This window comes from Halichoerus grypus, chromosome 5, assembly GCF_964656455.1.
Source record: "Halichoerus grypus chromosome 5, mHalGry1.hap1.1, whole genome shotgun sequence".
Lineage (NCBI taxonomy): Eukaryota > Metazoa > Chordata > Mammalia > Carnivora > Phocidae > Halichoerus > Halichoerus grypus.
The window spans coordinates 153,840,009-153,861,668 of NC_135716.1; the positions used below are offsets into that span (position 1 = coordinate 153,840,009).

Here is a 21,660-nt window from a genome sequence, read left to right on the forward strand (position 1 = left end):
TTGCTCAGGTCATGATCCCAGGGTTCCGGGATTGAGTCCCGCATCAGGCTCCTTGCTCAGTGGGAAGCCTGCCTCTCCCTCTGCCTGCTGTTCCCCCTGCTTGTGCGCTCTCTCTCTCTGACAAATAAATACATAAAATCTTAAAAAAAAAAAAAGAAAGAAAGAAATGGAAGTTCCTCCATGCAGCCTTCCCTCACTGGTCCCATTCTTCCAGCTTAACATGGCGGCTATGGACTAGATCAGCCTTTGTTCGGAGAGAACAAGGCAGAACTAGGGGGCTAGTACTCAGCATTGTTGATTTAATAAATGTATGCATGCATGAATGCTGGGACTAATTTAATGGGGGGGGGGGAGGTTGCTGATACTACTGCAGTCTCACTCCAACCCACGGGAAATGGCAGTATTATGAACGGCTCCAGCCCAGGAGGCTTGGCTACAATGGACCCCTTCCACCCTAGGAGCTAGAAGTTGGCCCCACAACTTCCTACTAAGGCCTGGATCCAAACATCCTCCCACCCTTCCCCCAGGCCTTCGCCCAGTTAGGTGGTGGTGGCAGAGGAAAGGTAGCCGAGACAGCAATGCAGTGAAGATCCAGGTTTACTCTTTGGGGATAGGGAGGGGTGAGGAGGAGGTGTGGGTGGGACGGGGGCGCCCCTCAGTAGTCAGCTGTATAATCTGTGCCATGTAGCCCCCGGCACAGCAGTGTGAATTCCTTCACCATCTCCTTCACCCGCCTCTTGTTCACTCGCTCACTGAAGAAGGGAAGGGAGATCAGGTTAGTACCAACCACCACCACCGGCCCCTCCTCTGGACCCAAGCCCAGGCCCCGCCAGCTCTGCTCACCGAAGGATCTGCTGGCTGAAGGTGTCCTTCTGTTCAGGGCTGAGGCGGGCAGAGGGAAAACCAGGTGGCTGCAGTGCCTCCTTGATCCACATGCTCAGGAGGCTGAAGCAGTGTTTGTTCAGAGCAAATAGGATGTCGGCAAAGCAGTCCATGAGGCTGCGGGAGGCCTGGCCCCCAATGGCCTGAGGGAAATGGGTTCTCAGCACACCAGGGCCTTGCCCCTTTTGCAGCAAGGGTGCCTAGCCACACCCCACCCACTCCCGGGCAGTTCCTCAGCCAAACGGCACATGACAAGTGAGTGCTGTTTTCTGAGAGCCAGCTGATCCTCACAGCAACCCTAACAACTGTCAGCCATTCAACTGATGAAGAAACAGAGTCAGAGAGTTTAGGGAACCAAAGGCTCAAGCTTCCCAGAAGGGGCAGCTGCCTCCGCGGTAAGGGCCACCCCACCCCCCTCCAACACTGGTTCCATCTCACCTCCAGCACTGCTACGAGCAGCATACGGCCATCCTCTTGAACCACTTTCCCTACAGGTTCTACTTCCCCACACCGAGGCAGCAGCTCTGTCTACAGAGGATGGAGAAGCCTGTCAGCCTCGGCTCTTTCCCCACTCTCCTTGGGGACAAGACCGGCACACCACACCCCTACCCTCTGGAGTCCTGAGCAGGGCAGGGCTGGGTATAGGGGTGGCGGGGGGTCAGGACTCAGCATGGGACTCACAAAGAAGCCACAGGAGGCCTTGACAGTAGGTGCCTCAGGGAACTTGAGGGCCAGCACAGCTGTGGGAGAGGCAGAGGCAGATCAGATGGGGCCTAAGGATCCTCCCGAGGGGGCCCCCAGGCCCTCCTGTCCACCTGGCCCCACTTACCACAGTGGAACACAGCTTTGACATCCAATCGTTCACACAGGAACAAATCTGGCTTCCGCTTCAGAGCCTGCAGGAGGTGGAGCTGGTAAGCCCAGCCCCAACCAGCTCCAAGGACCATCCCCCCTCACCCCCCACTCACCTGCCACCCCAGGCCCCAACTTCACACACCACAGGTTACGGCTGCCAAAATCAGCCACCCAGCCATCTCTGGGGGACCCAAACCACCCCACAGTTCAGTCAGTCAGGAGGGGAGCAGCCAGGGGATGCTACCTACATGTATGTGTACATGAATGCATTGGTGTGTGTGAGAGGTTGGGGGGGTGTCACAATACAGAAAGCTTGGGTCCCAGGTCACTCCCTGAGCAAACACTTTTATTCTCCCCTCCATCAAGGCCAGATCTCCTGCAGGCTCCAGGTAGCCAGCAGTGACTGCTTTGATTCAGAGGCAGTCCAAGCCCCCTGGATTTGTTAACAGGACAGCAGGAAGAAGAGATGGCAGCTGGATGTGGAGCCCAGTCCAAAAGCCCTCCTCCCACATCCCACCTGCATTCCTCAGACACCCTCTAGTCTAGAAAGAGGAAAAGTAGGGTAAGAGCCTTGGAGCCATGGCCCCACCATTCAGCCAGGATACCCTGTGTCCAGGCCCCTTCTCAGCCACACCCAGCCCAGGAGTCAGTGCTGCCATGTCGGGGGAATGGAAGGAGTACAAGGGGCAGAGAGCCCACCCCAAGTGGTACCAGGACACAAATGGCACATCCTCAGGTCACAGGAGATGCTCTGCACAGCTCCAGCAGTCATCAAACACTGCTGCTCCCCGGCAGCCCGCCAACGCATACCATGTAGACCCCTAACGCCCCAGCCCCTCACATACCTTCCACTCCTCCAGGTTCACTCATGTGCAAACACCCCCACACGCACCCTCTCTGGGAACACCCTACTTACCCTCAAACACACCTCTATCACATCCCTTATACATACTTTCCCACATTTGCAACACACCCTGCTACATATTCACATCCCCAAACCTCCCCACATCCCCCAGCCACGTCCACATGCTGACACCTTCAAGCTACCCAGTCCTCCAGCACGGGTACTCTCCCGACACACCCATCCACAAACACACATGCAAGTGCCCTCACCCCCAGAGATGCACCCTCACAGATACCCACACACATGTCCATCCAGGCCCAGAACACACTCCTTATTCCCTGCTCCTCCTGCGCCCCACCCCCTCTACTAGACTTAAGTTCTAAGAGAGTAAGAATTGTGCCTGCTTCCGCTTACCATTACATCCTCAGCATCTAGCAGAGTACCAAACATGTATTATGCACTCAATAAATATTTGTGGAATGATTAAGCAAAGAAACACATCATTTACCCCAACCCACAGGAACCTCCCAACCACCCCCACACTAAACCCATGTCCCCCCAGCTCAACACATGTATCTTCCACAACCTACATCCCCTTATACAGACATACTGATACCACAATATATTCTCCTCCATCAAAATACACATTCCCACAGCCCAACACACACACCTCCAACACATATCACTGTCCAAAACCCATCAATGCCTAATGCACATCAACATACAACATGCATCAATGCACACGCCCACACTTCAACTACACATCTATCCCAACACAATACACACACTGCTTAGAGCAGCTACGTGATTTCTGTTTCCAGACCAAACTAAAGTCAAAACACACAAATAAAGTCCAACACACTTAAACATACACCAAACACAAACACATCCCAACGCAGTCTCAAAATGGAGCCAGCACCCCGCCTCCCAGCAGCAGCAAACCCATCTGACAGCCCAACTCGGGGCTCCACCCCAGCACATTCATCTTTAGCCCCTCCCTTTGGAGCTCCTCCCAGCCACCTCTCCAGAGCAGGCTGGGGGCACTGAGGCAGGCAGTTCCCGGCAGGAGCACGGGGACAATGAACCCCAGGCCCTTTAACTCCAATTTTACCCCAGCTGCACAGGAGCTGCTGGGCACAATTACTCCCCCTCCCCCACCCAGGCCAGCCCAGCTCCCTCCCTTCAGGATCGCCTCTCCCTGGTCTGGGTGGAAGAATGAGCTAGTTGAGGCAAAGGGGCACTAAAGGAGGATGTTGGGTTGTCAACTTCCACGGAAACAGATGAAGAAACTCTATTCAACTGAACAGAAAAAAAATTTGTCAACAGAAAGCTAAAAATAGGCTTAAATTGAATTTCAACATAAGAGAAAGAGAAAGAGAGAGAACAGAACGTGAATGAATAAAACTAAAACACACCTGTGCCAGGAGTTGCATAAATGAATCAACAATATCAGGATGATCCCTGGGCCCTAAAATATAATAAAGATGGAACTTAAGAAAAAATTATACAAACAGCAACTCAACCTCATATAGTTATGTGGGACTGAGAGCCTGCAGGGAGACAGCGTGGGGGCACATGAGCAGCAGGAAGCAAGATAAAGAAACAAAACATACAAAAACCATGAACTGGGAGAAGCCCAACAGAAAGAGACGGCAAAGTGAAGGACGGGCCTGCCCCAGCTCCCTCCCGAGGGGCCTTCCACCTACTCCCCACTCCTCCTCAGGCCAGTCCCCCAAGTGATCCTTTGGTGCTAGAGCAATTTTGGACTCCACAGAGCTGAACAAACAACCCCCACACTCTTGCTGCGGCCTCTGGTTGGCTGGGGTGGCCCTACACTGCCTCCTAGCACATACCTCCCCAGTATTAGCCATCAAAGAGGAGGGCAGGGCTGGTGGGAGGTCAGTCCTTGGTAACTCCCACGGACGCCTGGCTGAAGGCCCCGGAAAGGAGAGGGCATCAGGGCCTGAGCAGGTGCCCTCTCACTTCTGTGGCCTTAGGGCTCTGGGTCTGGCCAAGGAAAGGAATCTCTTGGGTCCACTTAAACCAGAGGACTCCTCCTTGGCTAGGGCAGAGCCCAATATGCTGTGGGCATGGCTGGGCAAGCCACCGGCAGGGTCTGGGGGAAGAAACTGTACCATGAGGCCCAAAATGAGAGCCCCACCCAGCAAAGTCCCTCCACCACATGGACACCAACTCAGCAGAGAGCCAGGCTCAGGGCTGAAGACCAGCTCCCACCATCTGGACACACAAAGGAAGAGGGAAACCAGTCCACATGTCACCCCATGGTGCAGTGGGAGGGCCGAGGCTGAGAAAGGAATGGCAAGACTGGGACAGCATAACAGGTAAGGGGGCCATCCTGACCTGCAAGACAACCAACAAGGCCAACAAATATGATTGCCGTTGGACATTATTCTGCCTCCAGTGCTCTTGCCGCCTGCGGCAAGGACAAGGCGTGTGTCTGGAGCTCCTGCTTGGGCTGCTCCACGTTGGGGAGGAAGGAGGCGCTGCACAAACGTCTGTCTGAAACACCACTAAGGAGCTGTGTGATCTTGTGCAAGCCACAGATGCCCAGTTTCCCCAACTGTAAAGGAGATAATGATCTCTTCCCTGCCTCCCTCTGCAGGCTATGAGGAGCCACCGAGAAAGCCCATCTCCTGCACATCTGAGTCCCAAGTCACTCAAGTCCTGGAAAGTGAGGCCCAGTGTGCCCCATGCCTGGGTCCCCCTGCGGACAGCACGTTCGACATTCGGCAGCCACCCTGCTAGCGGTGGGCCCCAGACAGTGAGGAAGAAAGGTTCCGAGGGCAGGAAGACCTCACCCTCCTCTCTTCAACAGCGTCTGATACCTGCTCTATGCTGGCCTTGTTCTGGGCACTGAGCAGGCAGAGAGAAGAGACTCAACCCTGCCCTCGAGGGGCTTAGTCTAGGGAGAGAGACAAACACACGAAAGCTGATTACTGAGTAGGACTTGTGCTGTGTCAGCAGTGTGTACGTGATGCAGTTTCAGCACAAAGTCAGAAACACCCAATTCTGCCCCAGAGAAGCTTCTGAGGACTGATGCATGGGTAAGGCACAGAGGAGTGAGAGCTCACCCAGTAAAGGGCACAGGGCATTCCAGTCAGAGGATCAAATGGGACACAGGAAGGGAGAAGTCAGTGTGGCTGGACTGCTGGTATCTTGGGGACGCTGCAGGAGAAGACACTGAGGAGCATGCAGGAGCTGCATCATGTGGGTGGGAGTGGGATGAGAACCTGAGGCAATGGAGAACAATGAAAGGGTTTCCAGCCAGGGAGGGAAAATACTCAGATGTGTGTTTCCTAAAGAACATTACAACTGCAGGGTGCAGGAACGGCCTGGGAGAAGGGCGGATGTCAGGGAAAGCAGTTAGAGGACTGTTGAGGTGATCCAGACACCCCACACTGAGGTGTGGTCATGGAGGGAGGGGAGAGGTAGGCAGACTGCGGGATAATCAGGAGCCAGGACCACCCAGACTTACCCCCGACTGGATATGAGGAGTGGGAGTGGTGGCCACACCCGGTTTCTGGCTCAAGTTTCTGGCCACTGTGCACCTACCCACGGCCCACTAGAGCAGAGGCCAGCATCATGGGACCACACACTGAGGACATAGGCTGAGAGCGCTCTGGCTCCAGCTGAAACCCCTGGTGAGCCCCCAACCTGCAACCCACAAATCCAGGCAAGACTCATGAGGCTGGTGAGCAGCGCCGTCTCTTTTCCAAGTTAGAAGCCTGGGTTAGACAACGGGGGAAGCCTGGAGACCCCTGCTCCCAGCTCTCTCAGGCAGAGGGCCACAGAGAATAGAGCGCTGGGGCCACAGCCAAAGGGTTTCGGCCTAGAACGCAGGGAAAGGAACCAGCACTCCCTCAGTACTTCATGTGCAAAAAACCCCAAGCCAGGGGACCAAAAGACACTACTTTTATACCTATAACAATCCTATCAAGTACATGAAATCTCCATTTCACAGACATGGAAACGAAGGCCCCACAAAGGTAAGTGACTTGCCCAAGGTCACACAACTAGTTGGTGGTGATGAGCTTAGAATCTAGGTCTATCTGACTCCAAAGCCCATGCTCTTTCCCCTTTTCATTATATCCCAAAGAAAAGGAGCCAGCCTAGTGCCCCAAGTCCCTCAGAGCTCTGGCCCCACCTTCCCCCACATCAAGACTGGCCCTGAGCCCAGCAGGCCAGCAGAAGACATCATTCACTCTCTTATCCACTTCAACCTAAGGTGTCAGCTATTTGTAGGGTGACAATTGTGCTGTGCTTGATCCCGTAAGTTTCCCATCAAGTCCCATGTGCAACTCAGGGGATAGAGGAGAACAGAGTGGGCAGCTTGGGCTCCCCAGTCGGGGAAGCAGAGGCAGTGGCAGTGGCGGCAGCAGCAGAGACCCTGGTCAGGACCTACCTTGCTGGAAGAGAGTGAGTGTCACGGAGGTGACGAGCAGGAAGAGGGCCTCGATTGGGGGAAAGTGGGCAGGTTCATGAGCAAAGATGTGGACCAGCTACAACAAAGCAGGGAATGCTGGTCAGTTGAGGCCCTGTCTCACAAAGAACTGGCCAGCATCCCTGAAATGCAGGTCAGAACCCCTGCCAGGGCAGCCATTCACCACACTCTACCCACCCACCCCATCCCTGGGTCAGATGAAATCTAGAACACTGCTGCCTCAATCAGAAGGCCCACCTGTCGAGTGAGGTCAAGAGCAGAGGCCTGGGGGATGGTGCTGTACATCCGACCCAGCATCTCACACAGCTGTGGCACCATGGGGGCAAAGTCATCCAGCAGGGTCTTAACGGACTTCTCAAAGATAGCGCACACCGCCTTGGGAAGGAAGCAAAGGGGCCCATGAAATAGACAACAGTATTATGATCATCAAACTTGCCAGGAGACTAGATCTTAATTATTCCAATCACTAAAAAGAAATTATAATTATGTGATGTGATAGGGGTGCTAATTATCATACAATGGCAATCACATTAGAACATAGAAATGTATCAAATCTGCATGCTGAACACCTTAAATTTATACAATGTTAAATATCAAATATATTTCAATTCAAAAAAAGAAAAAAGGCAGAAAGCAAAGGGGCCCTAAGGTTAGTGGGTCACAATCAGCTGGAACAGAACTGAGGCCCTGCACAGAGGAGGCCTTAGGAGGGACCTTTACCTATAAGCCTGGCCTGGCCCTGCAAGTCAAGGAAGGTAAACAAGTCTGACCCTCACCCTGAAAGGCGGGATGCAAAAAGGCCCTTCTCAGAGGGCCACAGGATGGAACTTCGCAACTCAAGTCTTGCTACTTACATCTGCACCATTTCCTCTCACAGAGCAGCAATAGCAAGAAAATCCTGAATTGAAAAGGGACCAAAGGCAGGAAGGCAGGTCTCTGATTACAAAGTGGACCCCTGACTGTCACTCAGCCCCAACATTGTAGTTCTTTGGTCAAGCACTTTTTGTAACATTGGGAAGTTCTGAATGTCTTTCCAAAAGATTCCTTGTACCTGTCGGGCAAGAGTCACCTCCTTTATTTCCTCCAGACCATTGCAAGCCGAGATGGGCAGCAACACCTTCCTCCTGCTCCATATCTAAGCAAAGTCACCGTGGGGGTAGGGAGCAAGGACTGAGGCTCACCTCCACCACCTGGGCATCATTCAGCCATTTGCTCAGCACCTTCTGGATAAGCTGGAAGACCTGCTGCAACACCACAACCACCTGAAGACACAGGAAGAAGTGAGGTGCCCCCACCACCACTCTCACCCACCCAAGATGGACATGGTAATACAAAGCAGGCCAGAAGTTCAAAACTATTACCCCAGACTAGACATTGAGGACTCAATGGATGGACCTTGGGGGAAGGAGTGAATGAAAGAGGATATCCTGAATTTTAAGGATCATTTTAGAGGAAGCCTCAAAGTGCAAAGCAAGGACATTAGGAGGGCTTCAGAAAATTACCAAAACTTTGTAACCTTTAAAAAAATCACTCCCTATCCATTTCTGCACAGGAAAATCCTTTTAGCGCCAAAAGCCTATGGGTTAGCCCCTGAAGAAGTAGAGACGCTGTGTCACACAAACAGGCCTAGGGTAGAAAGCCCCAAGGGATGCACATATATGGCAGCTTATGGAGGAACAGAGAGCAAACTGAGGTCCTGGGAGGTGAGGGAAGGCAGGCCAATGACTACCATGGAAGGAGAAGGGGCTCTATTGAAGGACGTTGGCCCAAGTTTGGTCTAGAGCCAAAAGGGCACCTGAAACTAAGGTGAGGAATTGAGGAAAGGAGCCAGGATACTGTGGCCTCCTTTTCTCCAGGAGAAACCCTGGGAACAATGATCCAAGAAGTCTCTCACATTTATACAGAACTTTATAGTATGCAAAGTACTTTCACTCAAGACCACATATGCTATGCAGCACAGTTCTATGAGATGTGCAAGCCAGGTAGTCTGACATCCATAGTTTTCAATGGGAAGCTGAGGCTGGCCCCAGATCAAACAGCTTGTAAGTGGTCACCCCCACCCCCTGTGCCTAAGCTTACCACAGTATTTGTCACACTGCTTTGTGACAATCTGTTTACATGGATTTCCTCTAGACTGGGAGCAACTCAAAGGCAAGAACTATTACATGTAGAGCATGTAAGTATCCCCAGTGCCCACAGGGGACAGTGAATAGTGAAGTAGAAGTTGGGGGTTAAACAGGGGCCCATAATTACATCACTTTGGAGGTTGAAGGATAATGCCAGTGTCCCCCATGGGGCAGAGGAACCACAATGACATCACCCCGGTTGGGCTGGGGACAAAGACAACATCACCCACAGGGTTGGATGAGACAATGACATCACTCCCTATAGAGTGAAGGGCAATGATAAGGTCATTCACAGGGTCAGAGGACCAAATGCATCATGCCCCACAGGGCCAAGGGAACAATGACAATATTACCCATGAACTTGGGGAGAAACAATGACATTCCCACAGAGTGTGTGTTGGGGGGGGTGGGCACAATGGCAACATCACCCACGGGGTTGGGTCCCTGCGGCACTGGCAGCTTCCGGAGCTCAGGGCCTTCATGATCATCCTCATGATGACTGACATCCAGCGTGGTGAAGAGGTTAGAGAGAAGCCCCAAGATGTGGACAATGGCCAGCTTGTTGGAAGGATTAGGCTATGGAGAGAATCAAACCAAGCTCTGGATCTCCCAGCCCCAGCTTGGCCCCTGACCCCAGCCCTGACTGCCAACTCTAACCCCAACCCCCAGCAGCCACAGTCAACACAAAGGGAAACCCACCCCTGCCCTCTGGCCACACACACACACACACACACACACACACACACACACCAGGGCACTCACTATCTCCTCTGCTAGCTTCTCCAGCTGCTGGATATAGGGCGAGATAAGTGAGTGCAGATTCTTAAGGATCTCCTCCACCTGCAGGGCTGACAGCAGGAAGCCCAGTGCCTGCATCAGCCACATGCACTGGCTCGTCTGTGGGGCAGAACATGGAGAGTCAATCCTGGACACATCTGGTCGTGGGTAGGAAGAATGAACCTCTTGGGGTAGGTTCCAAGAACAGAGAATAAAAGACAAGGGGTAGGAAAAGGCAGAAGAGGATTTCCGTAGATTTCCACAATATCCCCAAGGACCCCTAGAAACTTCTGGGCTCACCTTGTGGATCTGTTTCATCAATACATCCTGGAGATAAACAGAAGGAATACGGGATCAGTGGAGTGCAATGTGCCCTGAGACCCAGCCCCACCTAGGCCCCCGCATACCTGGGAGACAGCCACGATGTTAGCAGCATAGGGTGGCAGGTCATACTTGCATTCTCGGCAGATTTTCTTGAGGGTGGACACAGAAGAGACAGAGAGCTCAGGATTGCCTAGGGCATGCAGTACGAGGGGCAGAACACTGTTGATCATGACAGGGTGGTCAGCCAGCCATTCAGACAGAGCTCCTGGGGTAAGAAGGAAGAGGGGAGGATATTTGAGGCAGGCCAGGCTGGCTTTGTACCATGTCCCTGTAAAGTAGGCAGAACTTCTGGCAGGATCAAGTTACAGCCCTAGTACTGAACAGGGAAATATGCATGCACATGCTCAAACAGGAGGCTTATAGCTGAGAAGCAGGAAGGAGTTACTCAGAAGAGGCCTAGCACTGCTGTTCCATTGACAGCAAACTAGCCTTACTGAATTGCAGCTCAGAACATTGTAGGAAGGACCCCTAGATGTGCCAGGACAGTCAGCTGGCTGCAATGCTGATTGTGTGTGTGGGCATATGTGTCTCTCCCATTTTGGACAGGAACCAGCAGGCTGACTGTGGCTGGGGAAGGTGCCTGTGGCTCTGGAAGTGTGGTCATGGGTGTGTGCCAGGTCTCACCGATGGTGAACATGACAGTATCTGCCAGCTGCACGTTGCTGATGCTGATCCGTGGAATGAGGCCAATGAGGCCAGGCACCACATCAGAATAGTTGACGTCGATGGTCTCTGCAATGGACTGGAAGCCGTAGAGCAGGGCCTCTGTGTGCTGAGGAAAGAGGTGCCACTGGCTTGGCTGAGGAGGAGGGTATGACAGTTCTGGGAGGGCAGAGGGAATCAGGCTTGGGAGATACCTGCCAGGAGTAGGGCTCCTCTGAGCTGGTGAGCAAGCGGCCCAGCTTGTCATAGAGGTTGCTGAGCAGCTCAGCCCCCAGCATCTCGTACACATACATGAGCGTATCTGAGATGTCCACCCTAAGAAGCAGAGGAAGACCTTATACGCTGCCGGGATCCTGCCCTCAAGCCCAGGAGCCCACCCCAGTTCCTCACAACCCTGCAAAAGGGTCTAGAGAATAGAGAAAGGAGCCCCAGGATTCAGGAAGCCTGGCCTTGGGTTCCTCCCCTTACTGTCTTCATTAGTTCAGGACTCTATTTAGAGGTAGGACTGGCCTGCTGCCATCACCTGTAAATCCGGAACTGCTCCTTCTCATCTGAGGACCAGAATCCGTATTCCTCGTCAGAAGGGAACTGGGCCTTGTGCAGAAGCACATCCACCAGCTGGAAGTAGACTGGCCGGTACACCTGCTGGTACACAGCCTGCTTCTCTGCCTCGAAGGACAGAATGTCATCCTGAGACAGCCAGGGAAGGAAGTTAGCCACCTAGGCACCAGGCCCAGAAGCCCATGATCTACCTTCTATCATTACAGCTCAATCCAACAAGAGGTCACAGAGACACACCTGCAGCGTGTACCAGAAGGTGAGGGTCAGGGAACTGGTGGTCTCGTTGACAGGGTAGTGGCCAGGGATGCCAGTACAGAACATTATCATGTTGACAAGGGCCAGGAAACTCTGCCAGTGCTCCACTTGGTCCAGCAAGGCCCTTGGAAGGAAGACGTATAGTAAGGTCATTCCACTTACCCCAACAGGGCTTCATAACTCCACCTCTTAGAGGGCCCTGCTATCCCCCCCACCCCCACCCCCAGCTGCCCCACTGCTCACCGGGAGTGGTTCTCGCCCAGGGCCACAGCAATTCGACAGATGCCATGGGAGGTCTCCATGTCCCCATTCTGCACTGCCTGTCGCAGTTGATCTTGCAGTCCCAGCACCAGCGGGATGAGTTTCAAGAGTGTGTTCACATACCTGGAGGCATGAGGTTAAGGAGACCCATCAGAGCTGTCTGCCCAGCCCCCACCAGCTTTGAGAGAAAGAGACATTCTCTCTGTCTTCCAGCAAAGCCCCCTCCCCACATTAAACCCAAAGCAAAAAAGAGGTCAGGGCCTACATGGTAGCTTTGACGCTGCCCACGTTGGGAAAAATCTGAGGTCAGGGACCTACCACCAGGAGAACTCTGGGAAGGAAGTATGAGAAGGTCAGTGTTGAATGGGTTGAATTATGTCCTCTAATTAGACTTACAGTTGACGCTGGCATGGGTTAAGACTTCTCGGGAAGTCGAAATGAGATACACGTATTTTGCATGTGGGAAGGACATAAATGTTGGGGGGCTAGAGGGCAGACTGTAACGGGCTGAATTGTATCCTCCCCGCAAAAGATATGCTGAAGTCTTAACCTCTAATACCTCAGAATGTAATCTTATTTGGAAACAGGGTCATTGCAGATGAGGTCATAGAGTAGGGGGGAGCTCTAATACAATACAACAGGTCTCCTTATAAGAAGACAACCACATGAAGACAGACTTACAGGGAGAATGACATGTGATGACAAAGGCAAAGATTGGAGTCATGCTGGGTGTATCCTGCAAGCCAAGGAACAAGACTGCCAGCAAACCACCAGAAGCTAGGAGGAGGTGAGGAAGGATTCTCCTACAGGTTTTTAGAGGAAGCCAACACCTTGACTTTGGACTTCTAGCCTCTGCAACAGTGAGATAATAAATTTCTGTTGTTTAAAGCTACCCAGTGTGTGGTACTTTATTATGGCCCCTCTAGAAAACTAATATAGACAGTGTTAAGAGAGACTGAACAAAGATAGGAAACAGAGGAGTTAATACAGGCTCAGGAGCCCTGATGAAGACTTCAGGAGGCCCCGAGAGCGTCAATCCCCACTGTCCACTCCACTCCCTATCACCAAATCCAAACTCCTATGTACTCTGGGGGCAGTATGAAGGGAGAGCAGTAGACGATGAACCCTGAGACAGCTAAGAGGCAAAATGGTCAGGACTTGATAACTGACTGGATACAACAATGGGGAAGGGTTAAGGACAACTCCCAGGTTACCGGCGGAACAATTAAGTAGATGGTGGAGCTATTTACTGAGGTCAGGAGGAGTGGGTGGAGGGGGAGAGCAATAAATTTAATGGGAGGCCAGAAGGTGATAAGTTCAGCGTTAGGCATGTTGAATCAGCGGTACCTGGTGAGATCTGCAAACAGAAGTGTCCAGAGAGTTGGATATGAAAACCTGAAGCCCAAGGGAGAAGTTAGAGCAAGAGACAGTCATGGGCAAACAACTGGTAATTGAAGCTATGGGAGTAGATGAGCATTGCCCAGGAAGAAAGCACTGAATGAGAGAAAATAGGGTCCAAGTCAAAGTCCTGAGGCACAATGATCTTAAAGGGGGAACAGGGGAAGCACAGTATACAAAGGAGACAGAGAACACTAGCTCCACTCACTGGACCCCTCCCCAGCAGCCTGCTCCGTGGAGATCAGACTAATCAGAGGAAGTGATACTCTCAGCAGGGGTACTGGGGGGATCAGATGCTTGAGACCCCTCTGCTACCAATCATAGTGTCACCAGAGCAATCTATGGAGAGGCAGGGGGACTGATGGGCCAGAGGACTTCTATCTGCATTTGCCCTAAGCAGGCTGCTAGGCAGGCAGGTAACCTCATAACCTCAGAGGTAGGATGAAAACAACAAGAGGCAACCAGCCCAGGATGTTGGCTTTCTCCAAATCCCCATTCTGGTGGGACAAGGTGTCCATGCAAGGATACCCCCAACCCAGAGACAGCCCTAGAGGGTGCTGCCTGGAGACAGCTGAGATAGCTTCAGTCTCACGACCCTGACACAGGCTGCACCACCAGACAATGGGCACCTTCAGGCCAGACTCTGGCACAAAGAGCAGGGGCAGGGCCAAAGCCCTGGCCTGCAAGCTCCCTAGCAGCTGAGATGGGGGCAGGAGGTAGTGCTCTATTCCCAAAGCATCCCTACCAAGGCTCTCTCACACCTGCCAAAGTTCATGTACACAGCAGGTACTCAATCTTCACTGAGTTCTTTTTTTTTTTTTTTTTTTAAAGATTTTATTTATTTATTTGACAGAGAGAGACACAGCAAGAGAGGTAACACAAGCAGGGGGAGCGGGAGAGGGAGAAGCAGGCTTCCCGCGGAGCAGGGAGCCCGATGCGGGGCTCGATCCCAGGACCCTGGGATCATGACCTGAGCCGAAGGCATACACCTAACGACTGAGCCACCCAGGCGCCCCTTCACTGAGTTCTTGATCTGTCATATTTAAGTTGCATAATAGGCTCAATCATGGATAATATGGTCCAGAAGGGCTCAGAGTATTACTCAAGATCATATAGCAACTTAGAGACAAATGCCAGGCTGGGGCAGCCACTTCTACTGCTGCAGGACTGCTCTTTCAGGGCCCAACCTGAATTTCTCCAAAGGACCTATGCAAATCTCAGTCCATATCTCAAATTCCAACTGATGGGAGTCCCCAAGAACGTGTCTAATTCACCTTCTCTCTTCCTCCAGCCCCCAATGAAAAGCTTTTCCAGGATTAAAAACATATTTCAGGAAAAACAAAATCAAGGGAGAGAGAGCCAAGCAAGCAGTAGCAGCTTCTGGAAGAGTGGGAAAGAGGGGACCTGAGTGCAAGCTCAGCCAAGGGGAGAGCCAACATCAGGACACTTGGGGAAGACAGTGGCCAGATGACCCAAGAGTCAAAACCACAGGTGACTTTCTCAAGCCGAAGTCTAGGAGACTAGACTAAACAGAGCAAGGCCCAAACTCTGACACCAGGCTGGGTGCAGCCCACCAATAGGGGAAACCCTAGATTTCCTACCACCTGGGCACCTATTCCTGAAAACTGTGAGTGGACAGAAGAGCAGGTCTGAGGCTTCCAGAGGTTTGTAGATTTGGGGGAGGGAGAGAGAGAGGATATCTTTAAGGCCATGGCTGAGACTGGGTTCAAGAGGCCTAGTTCCATTGGTCAGCTCAAGCTGCCGGGGCAGGGCTGCTGGGACTTGCTGGCTGCCACTCACACTGAGCTCAGCCCAGACCTGCAATTAGAGCTCCGGGAGGAGAGCTGAGAAAATGGGGAGAGTTGCTAAGCAACCATGGGGGCTGCAGCCAATGGGCGCTCAGGAGGCTGTGGGTTCCCTAACTGGCTCCTTCTTCGCTCATTCGTTCAGAGGAGAAGAAACATCAATTACCTGCCAAAGCCCTCGAGACTGGCTGGGCGGGTAAACCTGGGTGTATCCAAGGACACCCCACATCACCCATGCAGTGGCCCCAGGCAATTCCCCTTAGCCACCAACTGTCCGAGCCCAGCCGGCACTTGAGCTTCAGGCTGCCGAGGAAGGTTAGACTTGGGACTTGGTACCCACCTTGAGTTGGAAAGCCTGGGAAACCATGGGAAAGATAGACTAACTACCAATGCAGTAACAATACCAAATTCTAGCAAGTACTGTTTATGGGGTGTACAGGAACCATGCAAAACCCTTCACAGACCTTCTCTTCTTTGATCCTTATACCAAAATATTCTTTATAGAGTACCAGGGGCCCTGTGCACATTATCCTATTTAAGCCTTTACAACTCTGTGAGGTCGATATGATCACACCCATTTTACTGATGAGGAAACTGAGGCTTAAAAATGACTTACCCAAGGTCTCAGATCTAGCGAGCAGACCATCTGGGATTCAAACTCAGATGTGACTAATGTCAAGGCTGGAGCCATTAACCACTCTCTGATGCTATCTCTTTCAATGTTTTCCCCTCCAACTCTGCTAAGGGTTTCTAAAGCCCCATCTTTCATTCTTTTTTTTCTTTTTTTTAAGTAGGCTCCATGCCCAGTGTGGAGCCCAACTTGGGGCTTGAACTCACAACCCTGAGATCAAGACCTGAGCTGAGATCAGGAGTCAGACACTTAACCGACTGAGCCACTCAGGTGCCCTAAAAGCCCTATCTCTGAAGTGTTAGTGTCTCCAGTCTTGTCCTGGCCAATCCAACTTATACTAAAAATTTCATTATGCCATTTTCTCTGCTTGAAATCTTTTAATATCTTTACATCCTCCTCAGGATGAAGACCAAAATTTTAAGCCTGGCTGACAAGGTCTTGCATGATCTGGGCCCAGACCTTCCACAACTGGCCCTTAAACCCTGCTGTTTAATCACCACCACTCACCAGGCTCCCTCAACACCTTTTCCTTGCTCAGGGTCTTTAAAGCACACCTCCTCTGGGAAGCCTTCCACAACCCTAAGATGGGGTTAAATGCCTCCTGTGGGCTCTCACAGCCCCCTGCTTTCTCCATTATAGCATTTATCTCATTGACCATACTTGCCCTTTCGTGTGTCTATTAGGCTGAGCTCCTGGCTTGCTGAAGTCAACCTATTCATCTTTGTGCACCTGCTGCTCAGCACAGGGCCCAAGATACAAACAGGTGCTCAACAAACATATGCTGCACCAACAGCTCACTACATTCACCTTCTTTCAGGTCCTTGTAGGTACTATGGTGCTGCCCACCACAGGCCCTGTGGCCCTTTGCCCTTGCTTTAGTTCTGAAACCTGGAACACTCACTCCTCCCCTGACCTTCCCCACCCCACTCCCACCTCTCACCACTCAGGCAACTCCTACTTCTCATCTGTTCAAAAAATACTGAATGCTACCAAATGCTGCCAGGCACAGTGTGACAAAATAAAATGACAGAGTGCCTGTCCTCACGGAGCTGAGAGACCAATGGGGAGACCTAAGTTAATTTACAATGAAACTGTATTACAGGCTAAGAAGGAAAATCCCTAGGAGCTCTGAGATAAAATAACTGAGAAGACCACTTAGTCTTAAGAATCACTGATGGCTTTCCTAAGAAAGTGAAGTTTCAGCTGAGGTAGAGATGATGTGCCAAGTACATGTGATGGTTCAGAGGCTAGAAGAAGCATGGGACAGTCAAGGAACTGAAAAGATTGTGTGAGAGTGAAGAAAGGACAATGGCATGAGAAGAGGCTAGAGATTAGCCATACTGTGCAGCACCTTCGTGAATCACATTAAGGATTCTGAACTTCATCCTAAGAACTGTAAAAAGCCACTGAAGGGTTCTGAGCAGAAAGGACAAACTGGATCCTCATTTTCAAAAGATCACTCTGGCTGCTGGGTGTGCAATAAAAGGTACAAGAGTAAAAACCAAGGGACTGGTGAACAAGCTCTGCAGTAATTTGGGGAGAGAGATGATGACAGCTTGGACTAGGGTGGCGGCAGTGGAGATGGAAAAAATAGATTTGCAATATGGTCAAGAGCAGAACAGTCAGGACTTGGCGACTGATTGGTGGAGAGAAAGAGAAGAAAGAGTCAAATATTGTAATGAATAATTCGTCGGATGGTTAGTGGTCTGTCTCCCTCTCTGAACCATAAGGACCACGTCTTGTTTGCTTCCTTGTGTATCTCCAGCATCGGACCATGTATCATTAGGCACTCAAACAGTGTTTACTGAATGGATGGATGGAGGGATGGATGGACGGATGGCCAGGCAAGCTGTCCTTCTCTGGGAAGGTGGGCACCAGCTCACCTCTGGGCATCAGGCTGCGAGATGGCATTGACAATGGCCTCCACACTGCTGTCGAAGAGCTCCGAGTCCTGCAGCGCAGCAAAGGCGGCCTGAATGAGCGCCTCGCAGTCCTGCAGTGGCACCTCCAGCTGCACCCAGCTGGAAAAGCACTTGAGCACCTTCTGACGCACACAGCTGGGTGAGCTGGGCTGCTGTAGCAGCTGCTCGAGCAACGGGAAGACAGCCCCGCACTCCACTGCCAGGCTGGCCCGCACCAGGCCTTTGCGATACTGAGGCAGACGACTCGTCTGGAACTCCTCTGGCAGCACTGTCAGCAGCTCGAGTAGGGCCAGGCAGCGGCCCTGACCGTCCACCGGTGAGTCCTCAGCCTGGAAGAGCCGTACCATATCTGCCACAGCACACGGCCAAGCGTCAGGCATCATGCTGAGAGCCAGGGAGGCCAGGGCCACACACAGCCGAGTCAGCACAATCTTGGAGCCGCTAGCAAAGTGGGTGATCTGGGTGAAGAGCTGTGCCTTTAGAGTTTCATACTGGTCAGTGGGTATGTCACTCCAGTAGCGAGAGATCTTGATGTGCAGGGCACTGGCCCCAAAGTACTGGATCTCAGGCACCTTGTCGGGCTGCAGTAGCTGCCAGCTGAAGTGCCAGGCCTGTGGGGAGACCTGAGCCTGCATCAGCCACTTCTGAGCCAGGTTCTTGTTCTCAATGTTGGGATCGTAGTAGAGCTGGTGCAGCGCCTGCAGGACAGCACAGGACTGAGCAGCTGCTGGGCACTCTGGATCCTGCCAGAGCCCAGAACAGAGGGCATGACTTGGTCCTGCAAGTCTGCTCTCTCTGACTGAGGGGCTGAGCAGGAAGAGCCCAGGGCTCTACAGTGTTTCCTGGGCCCGAGTCCTACTGATATCTTGAGAGCCTGAACTGTGCCCATGCTCTACCATATTCTCTTCTCCTTATAGCAAAACATTATGGGTTCAGAGAGTGAACCTCCACAGGAAAGCAGAAAAAGAGGAGGCTGAGTTCCCCAAAGGGAGGCACTTGAGGTAAAGGACAAGGCCCAGGTTGAAGGAATGGCTCCACAGGGATGAAGCTAAGCCTGAGAAGAACATGGAACAGCCTGAGGGGCCTTGACCCTCCCAGGCACCACTGCTCCCATCAACTCCAAGAGTTCTATTCAGCTCTCCCAGGATCATCCCTAGGTCACTCCAGATGCTGGCACCAAAGCCAGTGAGAAATCTGAGCAGGACTAAGACTTTGCCAGGCAGCCGTAGGCCAGAGACTTACTGGAGGGGAGGGTGAGAACACCCCTCAGAGAGCACACACGAGGGTCCAAAAAGCTGGTCAAAAAGTCTTGGCCGGCAGCCCTGGCAAATGCCTTGTCTGGAGCTCTCAACTAGCCAAATCCCCAGGGTCCCAATTCCATAGGGACTTCACACAGTAAGAAAACAGTGGTTTGTCTCCCTGGTAGCACATGGAAGAGCGCGCCACCATGCCAACAGTGCCCAGCCCCAGGGGGTGGAACAGTCAGGTCAGGACTCTGACCTCCTAAGCAGGCTCCATTCAAGTAGGCTTAGCCCAATCTGTACTTCTGACAGCAAGTTCTAGCTACTGTCCCTTGTTTGGCCCCTCAAGGATGCTGAGGCAGGCAAAGAAAAGAAGCAGAAGGGTTGCATTCTTAGCATTTGGTATGGCAAAAAGGGCGCAAGAATAACAAGTGAATATCTGCAACCATTCCTTGCTTTCCAGCAAGGTAGCCCTATCTCCCCATTCATCCCAGCGGGGAGGCATTTCTGCATCCCAGGCCTCTGGGGCAGAACACAGAAAAGAACCAGAGAAGCAGTTCAAAAAAGATGGCCTGGGCAGTGGGAAAGCCTGGGAAGGCCATGGTAGGAAGCTGCGTGGGCAGGAGAGCAGGGAAAGGACCCTGAGGCTGCCAGGATGACTGAACCCCTTGGACCCAGCACAAAACAAAGGGGGCCAGCCCTTCCTGCCTGCCCAGGACTGGTCTGGCCTCCATCCAATGTAAGAAGGACCCTTCTCCAAGAAAGAGTGAAAACAACCCAGACTGTTTTAGTTTCAGGTTATTTTCTGAGCCCCTGGGTCACAAAACAGGTCCAGGATGGCTCAGCATCTGTATGGTGCCTGAGGACTGAGCTGTAGGTCTCCTCGGTTCCTGGTTTCTTACTGCACTGCTCATGCAGTTCCCATGGAGCTGGAGAATAGCCAGTCTGGCTGTAGGTCTAGGCCATCAGCACTCTGGAGGGACCATCCCAAGGCCCCAGAGTATCCACAGAGAACCCATGTCTAAGGAAAGCCAGAAATAGCCCATTAGGACACCACTACATTGCTGTCCACGCCTGCCCAGAGAGACAGCAAATGCCAGGTGCTATGGGGACACCATCCCAGCGGGCACCCAGCCAAGCCTGGGCTCTGGCATTAGTGTCAGTCCCCAGAACTTCTGCGCTGTCACTGGACTGCCCACCCCAGGGCCCTCGTACCTTCTCCACGTTCTCCACAGTGAAGTCCAAGGCTGGTGCTGCTCCAGCCCCTGCAGCCCCCGGCTGTTCCTCCCGCCGCTCCATCTTTGCTCCCTCCCTAGCAGGGAGGTGGACCCTGACCTGTCTCCTGCCCCAGCCCCAGCCCCTTGGCTGCTGGCCCCCTGCTAGACCCCGGCTTGGGTGCCCAGGAAGCGGTGCGGTGACAGGGGGCCCAGGGCGGGCATGGCTGCCGAGGCCTCCCCACCTCGGTCGGGGATGGGGGGCTTGCCAGAGGCCAAAAGGGGTGCTCTTAAGGGGAGGTCAACTGAGGGGGACTCCGAGGAGGGAGCCGTCAGTGAAGAGTTCGCAGGCGGGGGTCCTGGTGGTAGGTTACGGCTCTGTCCCCAGAATCTATGAGGAAGGAGTCATAGGGAAGGCAGGCCTGTGGGGGAAACCGAGCCCCTGGCCCGTGAGAGGTCACAGGGTCGATGGCCTGTACCCACAACAACCTCGTCTGAGTGAGCTCTCCGGTCCTACGAGGAGGTCACGGGGTGGGGGGTGACGAGGGAGAGAGCCCTTCGCGGGTTACGGAGGTGTCCGACAAGGCGCAGGGGTGCAGCTTCGCGAGTCTGGGGCGAAGAGTCCGTAGAGTTGAGGGGCTGTGGCAGGTCCCCTCCGCTCGGCCTGGCCCGCGCTCTTCTCACCGCCCGGCTCCGGCCCCGCTACCGCCGCTGCCGCCGCCCCAGTGACTGACAGGCGAGCCGGCCCGGCCGGGACGGGGCGGGGACCTCAGCGAGGCGCGGGCTGCCCCCAGCGCCTGTTCCGGCACGGCCGACTCAGGCGCCGCCCTCCCCCCGCGCCTGCCCTGGCCCGGCCCGGCCCGGCACAGCCCGGCACGGCCCAGCGGAACTGCGCAGAAACTCATTCCGGGTCCCTGGTCCTGTCCCCGCGCCGGCCCGCGCGCCCCCGAGCAGGCGACGGAGCGGCGCGCCGCTCGAGGCCCCCGCTGAGCCAAGGCCCCGCCGCTGTGTACCCTGGGAAACGTAGTCCACATTGCTCCTAGCAGGAGGGTGGCGCCTTGCGGTAGAGGTCGGGAGCACGTGGGCTGGGGACCCGGGGAGCCCCGCCGGCCCCAGACCTACTGTCGGCGACAGGGTCAGACCCGCGGGAGGCGCTGATGAGCAGCTCCCTAGGACGATGTGACCGAAGGGGCCGGTGGTTGGAGCTGGGATGCCGGCTAGAGGATAAGGTGTGTGTTGGGGGTTGGCGGGGAGAAACAGGTCAGTCTGGTGCCGCGCTGCCGGCGCCTCCTGGGGCCCAGGAAGGGGGCGGTCTGGGCAGAAGGCATCAGCACCGCCCAAAGAAGAAAGGGAGCTTGGCGCGCCCCAGGAATAAAAAA

The 21,660-nt window shown here is 53.4% G+C and overlaps 1 protein-coding gene across 3 annotated transcripts; it reads right to left on the minus strand.

Annotated features, from left to right (window-relative positions):
• Window positions 1-579: 579 nt before the first annotated feature.
• On the minus strand, window positions 580-21,056 carry IPO13 (importin 13). 3 transcript variants are annotated; one of them, XM_036107558.2, is made up of 20 exons: window positions 20,283-21,054; window positions 17,788-18,524; window positions 12,053-12,193; window positions 11,792-11,933; window positions 11,517-11,683; window positions 11,188-11,308; window positions 10,955-11,102; window positions 10,354-10,535; window positions 10,247-10,273; window positions 9,932-10,066; window positions 9,602-9,745; window positions 8,225-8,305; window positions 7,281-7,418; window positions 7,005-7,101; window positions 3,997-4,049; window positions 1,712-1,778; window positions 1,564-1,622; window positions 1,321-1,410; window positions 844-1,025; window positions 580-752 (listed from the first exon to the last, which is right to left on the minus strand). In XM_036107558.2, exons 1-20 carry the CDS (start codon window positions 20,364-20,366, stop codon window positions 656-658), a joined length of 2,892 nt encoding a protein of 963 aa, XP_035963451.1. In that variant the 5' UTR covers window positions 20,367-21,054; the 3' UTR covers window positions 580-655. The 3 variants fall into 3 exon arrangements, 2 of the variants coding, with proteins under 2 accessions (XP_035963451.1, XP_077929390.1); XM_078073264.1 differs by lacking the exon at window positions 8,225-8,305 and having other exon boundaries at window positions 20,283-21,055; XR_013448208.1 differs by lacking the exons at window positions 580-752; window positions 844-1,025; window positions 3,997-4,049 and having other exon boundaries at window positions 1,330-1,410; window positions 20,283-21,056.
• Window positions 21,057-21,660: the final 604 nt, after the last annotated feature.